The sequence below is a fragment of the Silurus aristotelis genome (assembly GCF_946808225.1).
Source record: "Silurus aristotelis genome assembly, chromosome: 15".
Classification (NCBI taxonomy): Eukaryota; Metazoa; Chordata; class Actinopteri; order Siluriformes; family Siluridae; genus Silurus; species Silurus aristotelis.
Genome location: NC_139588.1, coordinates 24,829,829 through 24,843,499, shown reverse-complemented (window position 1 = coordinate 24,843,499; position 13,671 = coordinate 24,829,829). Strand labels below are relative to the sequence as shown.

Genomic DNA, 13,671 nt, shown 5'->3' with positions numbered 1-13,671 from the left:
CACAATCTCAATCCAGATGTTGCACAGATGAGGATCAGTGTGTATCAGTTCAACTTTGTGCCTCAGTTCTCATAACTGCCTCCAAATCAGGATTTGAATGTATTTTTGTGTAATTTTTGTGTTGTGTCGATTTGGTTTTTATCACTTGGTGAATTCAAATTTCCACTTATAAAAGAAAGAAAATAAAAGTACCTGACTCACTATTTTGTCTGAGTTTCTCTTGTGATGGTTCTAACTGCACTGATTTTAACTGGCTATGGGTCTCTGTTCTTCAGCATTCCATCAAACATAAACCCTAATTTTGTTATATTGCTAACACTCAGTTCCTCACAGTGCAACAGGAATCCATGATGATTGCACCAAGAATGGTCCACAACATCTGTTTTTCGGTGCTTTTTTATTTAGACGTTGCTCGTTTTCATTTTGAACAAACTACCAATTCCGTTCTAAACTTACAGAACATTCCCCCAGAGATCAGAAACAACAAGATCCAAACACATTTCCCAACGAGGTTAGTTTATTACACTGTGGTTTAGACACAATGCGATCCAGCTGTTTTTATTCAGCAGGGTTGACGATCTTGCCCATGAAGAGGATGCTCTTGACAGCTTCTTCCACAATGAAGACCAGGAAGGGTCTGTTTATTTTTATAGGTACAGGCATAGCCCTCTGTACAATCTCTACAGTGGTGCTACCAGCTGCTTCAGTGCCTTTCTCATCCACTTTGAGGATCGCCTTATGGAGAACCTGTAAAGATATCAAACACAAAAATGAGACATCTGATCAATCAGAAGTTGTCAGGGTTTCCATGCTGTTGGTTTTATAATATTTATTAAATAGTTAATACTGAGATTAAAGGTTAAATTGATAGAGGTGATTTCTCAACATACTTTAGAAACTTTCAGTTCTACATCCTCACTCATCCCGGTGAAGTTTGCCTTGTCTGTGAAGGCTTCAACAATCCCCATTTCCTGCAGAGTGTCCCCGAGAGAGGCAGAAGCAGAGATGGAGAACTTGGGCATATAAAGTTCCACAGACCTGAAAAACAGGAGAGATTTCACAGATGTATTTTAGCAATCAGAAGACACCAAAAAACAACAAGCTTTGGTGTGATGTTTGAGGCTGCAGTACCTCGAGTGGGCTTTCTGTATCCAGTCCCTGAGATCATCTTTGTTAATGTGTTTCTCCACTTCTTCCATTTTTCCCTCACTGGGAAGAATGACCACCATGGAAGCATTGCCATGGTAGGGCAAATTGACAAGGGTGAAGTTTTTGGAGATATAGACACTGTATTGTTCATCCTTTGCCTTCATCATGTCCACAGAGACCTTTGTTTTCTCGTCCACATGGAAGTTGCATTTGTGGGTTCCCTCTGCTAGAAAAGGCTTCTCCCATTTACCTTCGAGAGCAGATCAAAGCAGTCAACAACATTATCCAATTCTCAAACAAAACCAGAATACAGTTAATAAATATTATTAGGATGCTGGTTCTACCTTTGAAATAGATGTAGTTGATGATCACCATGATGGTTTCAGGTTCCAGGCTCTCGACCATGTCAGTGATGGTGTCCTTGGTCTTCTTGGCGATAAACTTGTTGACCTCTTCAACAGCAACTTTAGGTTTGGAAAAGTCCACAGCAAAGGCCTCTGTATGATAGAAGTGCTGAAGATCCTTCAGAAACTTGTCGACTGGTTTGAACCCTTCTCGGACAGCCAGACCGCCTCCTGTCTCCAGGAGCATGGCCTCCTGGCTGTGGTCCAGCATGTGCATCAGGTGCTCATAGGCTTCATTGACCTGATCCTCGGTGAGGGAACTGTAGCCCAGAGTGCTGAAGATCTGTGAGTGGGTCTTGCCTTTAGCACCCAGAGACAGCATGGACAGAGCCATGGAGATGCTCAGTGGAGAGAAGAAGATGTTCTTGCCTTTGGTGTCATCATGACTGTTTAATTTGTTGTACAGCGCAAAGGCGAAGTCTGCATTTTGAGCTGAGATTTTGTGGCTGTGATGATCGTTTTCCTTGTGGCTGGGATGGGGTTCATTCTGGCCATGGTGGAGGTGATTATGGTGATCTGCGGAATGTTCTGCATTATCGTGGCCCTCATGGTGGTCAGCCGAGGCCACCATCAGCAGGAGGGCAAAGGTCAAACAGCATTGGATCTTTCTCCACATTGTACCAGCTGGGGCGTGATATAAAAGAGCGATTGTACAAGTTCAGTAATACACCTAATCAGATGCCTACTAGATTTTCTGTGGAAATAGTGAAGTTCTAGTTTATTTACTTTTCTATAGCGCTTTTCACAACAGACAGTGTCTCAAAGCTCTCTCGTGGTACAGGTAGTGCTTGTCAAATGGCATTTAAAAGAAGACTCTTCACAATCTGCTCCTCAATTCTCCCACCAGCTGGCCATTAATTAGCCTTTTTCTCAAGGTCAAATCCTGACATGGTTTGTTTGTAACCCTGCTATGCTGCTGACACACATCACCTCCTGTCCTTTCCTGCCTCAGACTCTCATCTAAAACTAAATCTCAGCAACCCTGAGCTGCACCCAGTGAGATGCATCTTCCTGAGCACCCCAAAGCTCTCCTCATCCATCAATATACACAACCTCAGGACAGCCTAATCTCTGTCATGCTGGTTTTTGTTTTACAACCTCAGAAGGCCGTCCATGAGTTTGTTATTATTGTCCTTGACAGTTTGGACTGTAACTGTTCCTGTTCCCCTGAAAATAATCCAGAATCCAGCTGTGCGATGTGTTTTCAATCTTCTCAAGGTCTCGCATAACATCACATTGCTGCACTGCCTCTCTCGCTGTACTGATCCACATCAGATATAGAGCACTTTCACTCGGCTGTAAGGGGAAACAGACCAGTGCCCACCTACTGTAGCTTAAGGCATTTATACTCCCTGCTCCCAGATCTGCGTTCACTTCAGTACAAGTAAAAACTTTACAGCATTTCAGAGACACCATTATCCAGAGTGACTTACAAACAAGCAGTTGATGGTTAAGGGCCTTGATCAAGGGCCCAGTGGCAGCTTGGTGGTGCTGGGATTTGAACTTGTGATCTTCTGACCCAGAGACCAATGTTTTAACCACTGCAATTCCACCTCCCATCTGTATAACATCCCGTCTCTCCATTCCTACAAGCTTTCAGAAGTTCTCCATGCTGTCTCTATGCTGTCTACATCTTCACCCATCACCCAAACAACCACATTTAATATATTACACAAACTTATTATTGATCTTCAGTGTAGCTCAAATGAATTGCACGTTTCTGACCCACTGGACGAGAACGAGGGAAAGTCGCTCCGGCTAAACGCTGTGGAAGGAAACGAGATTCAGCTGGATACAGGACTGGTCACGTGACGTTCTCACCACCACCGGATGATGGATTTACTCATATCTATGAAGCTTTGGCATGGCTACAGCATGACCGATCTGATCTCCATTCACCATTTCACATTCAACAAACTGAACTTTACAAAAATCCATATTATAATCTGCATCTTCTATGGGTTCAAATGCTGAACTGCTTTATACCAAATCTAGATCACTGTGGATTCCTCAAAGCTGGAAGGTGAAAAGCATTCTGCATCTTTAGGAGAAGTTCTCAGTGGTTAAAGCACCAGTCTGCTGTACACCAACACCACTGCACATAAACCCAAGAACGCAGGATTCTATCAAGGCATCGCTCACTGAGCAATAAAGCATTTCTGCCCCATGTTGTGAACAAGGCGAGAGCACGAGCATGAGCACGAGCACGGGCCAAGTCTTCCACAATATATAGTCTACTGTGCACCATGGACTACAAATCAACACTGCTTCCTTATTATCCCTGATCTTGCTCTGAAAATGTTCCTCTGAAGCTGCAGCACCAGACATACAGGTGAAGTAGAAGAAGCTGAAGCAGGAGGATGGGGAAGCAAATCTAATGTATTTCTGTCTGTAACAATGTCCACTGATCTAATCTCTCATCCAACCATACTGAACTAAACTCAACAATTTACAGAGAAGATCAAGAGAATGTGTGTGTATTTCTACCCATTAACATATTATTATTATTATTATTATTATTATTATTATTATTATTATTATTATTATTATTATTATTATTACATCATTTTAAAGTAAAAAAATCTAAAGAGTCTGGAAACTAACCAAACACACAATGCTAACATTAGCATGCCGTTTTTTTGTTTGTTTGTTTTTATAGTAATATCCTGGAAATTTAAAACCTGGGAATTTGATTAAATGAATTTCTAGATAAAAAAAAGTTTAAAGTTCATTTCAGACACTGGCGTGTGAAAGGTTCAGGAAGTTCTGTGTATCATCACAAAGCCGTTTCTACACGTCATTTACAGCAACATTATTGCATTTACACTCTGTTCACTAAATACACTAATGTTTTATTTGTTTTTACTCAGAACACTGGTCAACAGCGAGATCATTTAGATCAGACACGATTATAATAATCTGATATTTCATTCAAAAAAGTTTGAGTTTATACGATTTATAAAAAAAGAAATAAAATTAAATATTAATTATATTCTTCAATTATATTCATATATACATATATATATTTATATAATAAAAGTAAATATATACAAATTAACTACATGTAATTATTAATGCTGAAATGTTCTGTATATTTGTGCATCAATGTTACAGAATAGATTTCAATTCTATTCAAACAGCAACAATAAAAACAATAGAGAATAAATAACTGAATTTAACTCCACAGTGGAGCAGTGACGTGACGTGACTTTGCAAGAAATTTCTAGTATTAAATATTCAATTATCAAAATATTTATTAAAACTAATCCAGATTCCCTAATGCCCTATACTGTTCTGTAATGTTCTCTAACGCTCTATAATATTATATAATGCTCTATAATGCTGTATAATGCACTATAACGCTCTATAATATTATATAATGCTCTATAATGCTGTATAATGCACTATAACGCTCTATAATATTATATAATGCTCTATAATGCTCTATAATATTATATAATGCTCTATAATGCACTATATTGCTCTATAATGCTCTAAAATGCACTATAATGCTCTATAACGCTCTATAATATTATATAATGCTCTATAATGCTCTATAATGCACTATAATGCTCTATAATGCACTATAATGCTCTATAATGCTCTAAAATGCACTATAATGCTCTATAACGCTCTATAATATTATATAATGCTCTATAATGCACTATAATGCTCTATAATGCTCTAAAATGCACTATAATGCTCTATAATGCTCTATAATATTATATAATGCTCTATAATGCTCTATAATGCACTATAATGCTCTATAATGCACTATAATGCTCTATAATGCTCTAAAATGCACTATAATGCTCTATAACGCTCTATAATATTATATAATGCTCTATAATGCTCTATAACGCTCTATAATATTATATAATGCTCTATAATGCACTATAATGCTCTATAATGCACTATAATGCTCTAAAATGCTCTATAATGCTCTATAATGCACTATAATGCTCTATAATGCTCTATAATGTTTTATAATGGGATGTAGATAATAAGAACACTACTCACGCTGAGTGTCTCCTCACAGTGTAGTGTTTAAGGTGGAGGTTTTATAGAGCAGGACCTGAGCGCTGCAGATGGTTTAAACATTAACTCAGGTGAAGGTTGCGAGTAAAAGGTCGTGTTTGAGTCGAGCTGTGGATCTGATGAGTCAGGATTTGAAGCGGCAACGTAAATATTTGTTCTCAGATCCACCATGTTTACAGAAATAACGCCTTCTTTAATCACCAGACATCGATGTCCGTCATTTCATATTGTTCTACACACTCCTATCACACTCGCTCCGGCCACAAGTACAGACCCCTCACTTCTCCTGCCAAACTCTTCCACAAAGTTCGACACACAATTTAATCAGACGTCTGATGCAGTCGCATGGAATTTTCTTCCTCAGGCTGAGTTAAAAACAGACCTTATGGTCCTGATAGGAATATTCCTTACTATTATTATAGTTATATTTATATATTTATATTTTAAATGCTATTAATAGATTTCAAATAATGAAATAGTTACTAAATGTACATCAGCTATAATGTAGTAAATAAATAATGTTGTAAATAAATAAATTGGAATTGATCATGTTCTTCTCGGCTTCTTCTGTGTCTCCTTATCCTGCAGAACGATCTGCATCATGGTCATTGTAGAAAGAGAAGAAGATTTACTACAACATTAAAGAAAGCACCTGGAACATCTGGAGAGTTTTGTTGACTCCATGTATGTGATGACATTCTGGTAGCAGGATGCATTTTGGGAATCAATGTGATTCTCTGGGTGATGTTCTGCTGGGAAACTGTGGTCTGTGAAGGTTAATGTGATTTTACCAACCACCAACCTAAACAGCGTTCCAGACCTCCTGCAGTTACACCTCTCCATGGTAACAGTGTTCCCTAATAACAGTGTTCTGTTACAGGTGGGTAAATTCACACTGCAGCACGATGTTCAGCCTTGAGGAACATGAAAAGGTCATGGTGTTGACTCAAGATTCCTCAGATCTCAATCTGATTGAGTGTCTGTGGAACATGCTGGACACACAAGTTCAATCCATGGAGGTTCTGGACATCTCCGAGCTGGTTTAGGAGAACTCTTACTGGTTTGAGTACCTGTGCTATTAATCATCAGTGACTAATGTGAGTGGGATGATTGTGTTCCTCATGCTCGGGGGTCTCAGACCCACATTTAAACATCAACCCTTTCCCAGCCCATGCTCTGATGATTCACTCGTGACCTTTAAACCCTGTACAGTGACACATCACAAATAAACCAGAAAATAAAGATTTGCTGAAGTGATATGTGCAGGAACGGATCAGACGTCTGATCTCTACAGGTCAAAGCTTCAGATATTACATCATCTACATTTTAACATCAGTCCAATTTATTATATTATCATTTTATTCTCTTTTAAAATAACATGTTTTAAATATTGTGTAGTGTAAAAGTGTAAATATGCATTTTATATAAAATATTCTAATACTCGTGTTTTATTTTTAAAATAAAATTAGACTATAGTGTTCATTTATTTATTTATTTATTTATTTATTTATTTATTTATTTATTTAGAGAGAGAGAGAGAGAGAGAGAGAGAGAGAGAGAGAGAGAGAGAGAGAGAAATAGTCTCATTACAGTAAAACAGCGCCCCCAGTGTTAAAGTAAAAAAGAACAAATACTTTTTGTAAGTATTTGTGTTTGACACAGTGGTCAGTAGAGGGCGCTGTGGGGTTACAGGAGTCTGTTTCTCATACACCATCACTGACTGATTAGCGCTGTTTATTACCTCTGTTTAACAGTTTCACACATTTCACACACACACACACACACACACACACACACACACACACACACACACACACACACACACACACACACACACAGTGTTATGGGGGTTCAGGGAGGTTTGTATCTCATTCATGAACTCTGTTGAGGTTTCTGTTGATCTGTGAATTCATCATCTTTCTCTGAGTCTCACCTGCTTCACCTCCCACACTCCTGCTGTTTCTCTCTACTCATCATCCCTCCATCATCCTCCTCAACATCATGATTTATCTCTCAACTCCTCTTCATCTGTTCATTTAGGAAACATCTGCTCTATCACTCCATACACTTCTCTATTACTCCCTAAACTCTTCTACCTCTCCATACACTCCTCTACCTCTCCATACACTCCTCTATCACTCCTCCATTACTCCATACACTCCTCTACCGCTCCATACACTCCTCTACCTCTCCATACACTCCTCTACCTCTCCATACACTCCTCTATCACTCCATACACTCCTCTATTACTCCCTAAACTCTTCTACCTCTCCATACACTCCTCTATCACTCCCTACACTCTTCTACCTCTCCATACACTCCTCTATTACTCCCTAAACTCTTCTACCTCTCCATACACTCCTCTATCACTCCCTACACTCTTCTACCTCTCCATACACTCCTCTATCACTCCTCCATTACTCCATACACTCCTCTACCGCTCCATACACTCCTCTACCTCTCCATACACTCCTCTACCTCTCCATACACTCCTCTATCACTCCATACACTCCTCTATTACTCCCTAAACTCTTCTACCTCTCCATACACTCCTCTATCACTCCCTACACTCTTCTACCTCTCCATACACTCCTCTATTACTCCCTACACTCTTCTACCTCTCCATACACTCCTCTATTACTCCCTACACTCTTTTACCTCTTCATACACTCCTCTATTACTCCCTACACTCTTCTACCTCTCCATACACTCCTCTATTACTCTCTACACTCTTCTACCTCTCCATACACTCCTCTACCTCTCCATACACTCCTCTATCGCTCCTCTATTACTTCATACACTCTTCTACCTCTCCATACACTCCTCTATTACTCCCTACACTCTTCTACCTCTCCATACACTCCTCTATTACTCCCTACACTTTTCTACCTCTCCATACACTCCTCTATTACTCTCTACACTCTTCTACCTCTCCATACACTCCTCTACCTCTCCATACACTCCTCTATCGCTCCTCTATTACTCCATACACTCCTCTACCTCTCCATACACTCCTCTATCGCTCCTCTATTACTCCATACACTCCTCTACCTCTCCATACACTCCTCTATCACTCCATACACTTCTCTATTACTCCCTACACTCTTCTACCTCTCCATACACTCCTCTATCACTCCTCTATTACTCCCTACACTCTTCTACCTCTCCATACACTCCTCTATTACTCCCTACACTCTTCTACCTCTCCATACACTCCTCTATCACTCCATACACTTATGTACCACTCCATAAACTCCTCTATTACTCCAATAACTCCTCTATTACTCCCTACACTCTTCTACCTCTCCATACACTCCTCTATTACTCCCTACACTCTTCTACCTCTCCATACACTCCTCTATTACTCCATACAATCATGTACCACTCCATACACTCCTCTATCACTCCATACACTCCTCTATTACTCCCTACACTCTTCTACCTCTCCATACACTCCTCTATCACTCCTCTATTACTCCTCTATTACTCCCTACACTCTTCTACCTCTCCATACACTCCTCTATTACTCCCTACACTCTTCTACCTCTCCATACACTCCTCTATTACTCCCTACACTCTTCTACCTCTCCATACACTCCTCTATTACTCCCTACACTCTTCTACCTCTCCATACACTCCGCTATTACTCTCTACACTCTTCTACCTCTCCATACACTCCTCTACCTCTCCATACACTCCTCTATCGCTCCTCTATTACTCCATACACTCCTCTACCTCTCCATACACTCCTCTATCACTCCATACACTTCTCTATTACTCCCTACACTCTTCTACCTCTCCATACACTCCTCTATCACTCCTCTATTACTCCCTACACTCTTCTACCTCTCCATACACTCCTCTATTACTCCCTACACTCTTCTACCTCTCCATACACTCCTCTATCACTCTATACACTCATGTACTACTCCATACACTCCTCTATTACTCCAATAACTCCTCTATTACTCCCTACACTCTTCTACCTCTCCATACACTCCTCTATTACTCCCTACACTCTTCTACCTCTCCATACACTCCTCTATTACTCCATACAATCATGTACCACTCCATACACTCCTCTATCACTCCATACACTCCTCTATTACTCCCTACACTCTTCTACCTCTCCATACACTCCTCTATCACTCCTTTATTACTCCATACACTCATCTACCACTCCATACACTCCTCTATCACTCCATACACTCATCTATTACTCCATACACTCATGTACCACTCCATACACTCCTCTATCACTCCATACACTTCTCTATCACTCCTCTATTACTTCATACACTCATGTACCACGCCATACACTCCTCTATCACTCCATACACTCCTCTATTACTCCATACACTCCTTTATTACTCCATACACTCATGTACCACTCCATACACTCCTCTATCACTCCATACACTCCTCTATTACTCCCTACACTCTTCTACCTCTACATACACTCCTCTATCACTCCTCTATTACTCCATACACTCCTCTATCACTATTTCTGATCTGAGAAACGCTGTAAAACAATTGAGAAAGAATCTGTACATAAATAAATACTTTTTCTTATTTTTTGGCATTTTATCGCAGCTCTTCACTTCCACGTCTGAGATTTTATTCTTTTATTAAAACTTGTTCCTGCATTTACAGTCGTAATCTAAACTCTTGAGCTCGCAGGATCTCAGAAGTGTGTCACTGTAACAGCTTTAACTTCAGTTCTTCAGTTCACATCAGTTCATATGAAAACATCTTCTACACGTACACGTATCTTCATCTACACGTACATTCACAGCCTCAGCACCTTCATATTCCAGTCAGGTTCTTCTGTAGAGCACGTTTTTCTCTGAACATTGTCCCTGAGCAGCTTTACAGATATAAACAGATCCATTGTGTAATTGTGTATGTTTCTGGTGACGAGGAAAAACCCTGAGAGGAACCAGGAACCAGGAACCCATCATCATTTACTCCAGTTCACACGTGTACCAGTGCAATCTGGGTTTAATGGTTACTAAGTGTTTTCCAGACACTGTAGATCTTGTAGACTTTATCTGGACCAGTTTACATTTGGTGCTGATTGGTTCTCTGGCCTACACACACTTCATGAACTTCTCTTCCCATATTGGATGGATGAAGATATTTAGTAGAGCGACCTGATCTCGTATAAGATCTGGTCCTCAATCCTATCTGAGAGCCGTCAGGGCTGAAGTTTCAATCGTACAACAGAGCAGGTTACGCTTCTTCTCCAAGCCTGTAGATGTGGAATGCTGGGATTTGAACTCATGACCTTTCAATCAGTAGTCCAAAATATTTTGCCAGTGAGCTCCCGCTTCCCCTCAACCGCTTCCTCTCATTCATTTCCCCTCATCCACTTCAATTTGTCCTCCTCATCTCATCTGCTTCTTCTACTCCACCTCAATCCTCCTTTCCTCCACTTCTCTTTAGATAGATATCCTATTGTTCTGTACACGTTCCTGCAAACCAGCTGTTACCATGGAAACCATAAGGTTTTAGAGTGAGATCAATACAGTTTTTACCAATTGCTTACACACAAAATCTTTTCATGTCACACGATTTTTGAAACCTCTCACTCAAAGTGAAAACTACATGCCAAATCTCCGAAACCATAAGCTTTTTCTCAGCCTTTGACTCAGTCTTCAACTGCATAAAACACTTTTCAAAACACTACACACAATTCTCTACCTAAAACACAAAGATCTATCAGGAAGTGACTTGCGTTCCTTTTACAGACACAACAGATCAAAATGCTACACTTAGTCACCAGGTCACACACACATCTGCAAACACTAATCGCTTAATTGATCACTAACCAAACACTGCTTTACTTTACAGTAGTGTAGATAGTTCTCTAAATAGGTCAAAGGTCAGATTACCTGTTTTGAACAATGGATGCTAACAATGAACAGAGAGCAAGAGGAGGAGGAGGAGGAGGAAGATGAAGAGGAAGGGGAAGAGGAAGAGGAAGAGAAAGAAAAGGACGAGGGCAAATAAGAGAAGGAAGGAGAGCCATCTCTGATGAGATTAGGGCAACACTTGTTGATCATGTAATCAACCATGGTCTGACCGTGAGAGAGGGTGGACTGAGAGTGCAGCCCAACTTGAGTCGATTTCCAGTGGCGTCCATAATTTGAACCTTCAGAAATGAGAACAGGTTTGCAACTGTGTAATGACTATTTTAGCATTATAGTAATGTACTGTAAAATACGTATGACTGCATAGTATTGCATAAACATTTGTAACTCTAAGCCCTCCATTTACACTGCATTGAATGGATGCCCATGTAATTTGTCATGAATTTATTTATGTGGATGAAGTTGGCTTCAACCTCACCAAAACCAGGCGCCGTGGACAAAATGTAATAGGACAGAGTTCAATTACCAATGTCCCTGGACAGCGTGGGGGTAATATAACCATGTGTGCTGCCAATACTCAAAACATGTTCGTTTTCACCAGGATGTTCTGATCCAAAACTGGGTTGCCACCCATCCACAATTTGTAGTTTTGTACCTATCCCCATATTCACCTTTTCTAAATCCCATAGTGGAATTCTTCTTAGCCTGGAGCTGGAAAGTGTTTGATCGCCAACCCTTGGCCCGCATGCCACTTCTCCAGGCAATGGAGGACGCATGTGGGGACATAGAGGTTGCCTCTGTTCAAGGTTGGATACACCATGCTAGGAGATACTTCCCTCGATGTTTGGCAAGAGAAAACGAAGTTTGTGATGTGGATGAAGTATTGTGGCCAGACCCAGCTCGAAGAAGAGATGAAGCTTAGCACTGGGGACTGCACCCCCCTCCCCCCTGCCAATTCCTGGACCGGGACCCCACACACAATTTACTGTATTCTACTGTAAGGAATATACCTTTGGTTTTTGTTTATTGTTTTGTTGTATGCTAATGTATACAACAGTCATTTTTGGCCTAATACATATTTTCTGTTTCTACATTGCAGTGGCGTTTCCGGTGTACTTGTTCCCCCTCTCAGCAGGTTACTTTCACTGTAGAACATATTGAAATGTAGATATAAGCCTATGAAAGATCAAAGAGCTTTAGATTTAGAACAGTAGTGTTTACATGGTATATCCAGAAATGTATTATTATGAAAGAGGTGTTTGCCATTTGATGCAAAAGCTTCATTCTGACACGTGTTTAAGGCATTTTGAATGCAGTGTTGCATTTTGAAGGAGATGTGAGCTATTTAGCATTTTGTGTGTGCAGTTTTGAAAACGTGTGTAAGCTCTCTCTCTTTCGGCTTCTCCCGTTAGGGGGCGCTACAGCGGATCCTCCGCACGCTTGATTTGGCACATGTTTTACACTGGATGCCCTTCCTAACGCAACCCTCCCCATTTATCCGGGCTTGGGACCGGCACTGAGAGTGGCTGGGGATGGTTCCCTGACCGGGGATCAAACCCGGGTCGCAGCGGTGAGAGCGCTGCATCTTAACCACTAGACCACCAGGGGACCTTGAAAACGTGTGTAAGCAATTGTTAAAAACTGTAATATTAACCATCTTAGAGAATTCATCAACACCTTCTGACCAATCACAATCCTGATCTCAGCATCCTAATTCTGGAGTATTTACCTTTCTGCAGAAATGTACCTGCTGAAGGAAGAGAAGATACTTCAGACGGAATATTAAACATTTCCAATCAGAGTCCATCAAGAGAACTTTAAAAGTTCTAAATTGTTCTACGTGAAGAAACTTGAAGTGCGGTGTGTTTGATGAAGGTTCACGTCTCCACTGCTGCGGCCGAGTGCGTCTGTGAAATGAAACGCTGTGTGTTTGAAATTCTTCTGCTCACTCGTCTCTCTCTCTCTCTCTCTCTCTCTCTCTCTCACTCTCCCTCTCTCGCTCTCTCTCTCGCTCTCTCTCTCTCTCTCACTCTCCCTCTCTCTCTCTCTCTCTCGCTCTCTCTCTCGCTCTCTCTCTCTCTCGCTCTCTCTCTCTTTCATCTACATCAGCATCAGCATTCACACCTTGTTCTGGACACTCGAGTGTTTTGTTTACTCCACACCGAACAAACACACTCCTGAAAATCAGACTAAAGATCAGACCTCAC

The 13,671-nt window shown here is 40.7% G+C and overlaps 1 protein-coding gene and 1 long non-coding RNA gene across 2 annotated transcripts in view; both read right to left on the bottom strand.

Annotated features, from left to right (window-relative positions):
• Positions 1 to 13,671, bottom strand: part of LOC310737999 — a 174,074-nt gene that overhangs the window by 17,139 nt on the left and 143,264 nt on the right. The gene's annotated exons all lie outside the window — the stretch shown is intronic.
• On the bottom strand, positions 381 to 2,209 carry LOC310737929 (alpha-1-antitrypsin homolog). The gene is made up of 4 exons (XM_083562703.1): positions 1,494 to 2,209; positions 1,132 to 1,399; positions 891 to 1,038; positions 381 to 747 (listed from the first exon to the last, which is right to left on the bottom strand). Exons 1-4 carry the CDS (start codon positions 2,167 to 2,169, stop codon positions 559 to 561), a joined length of 1,281 nt encoding a protein of 426 aa, XP_083418829.1. The 5' UTR covers positions 2,170 to 2,209; the 3' UTR covers positions 381 to 558.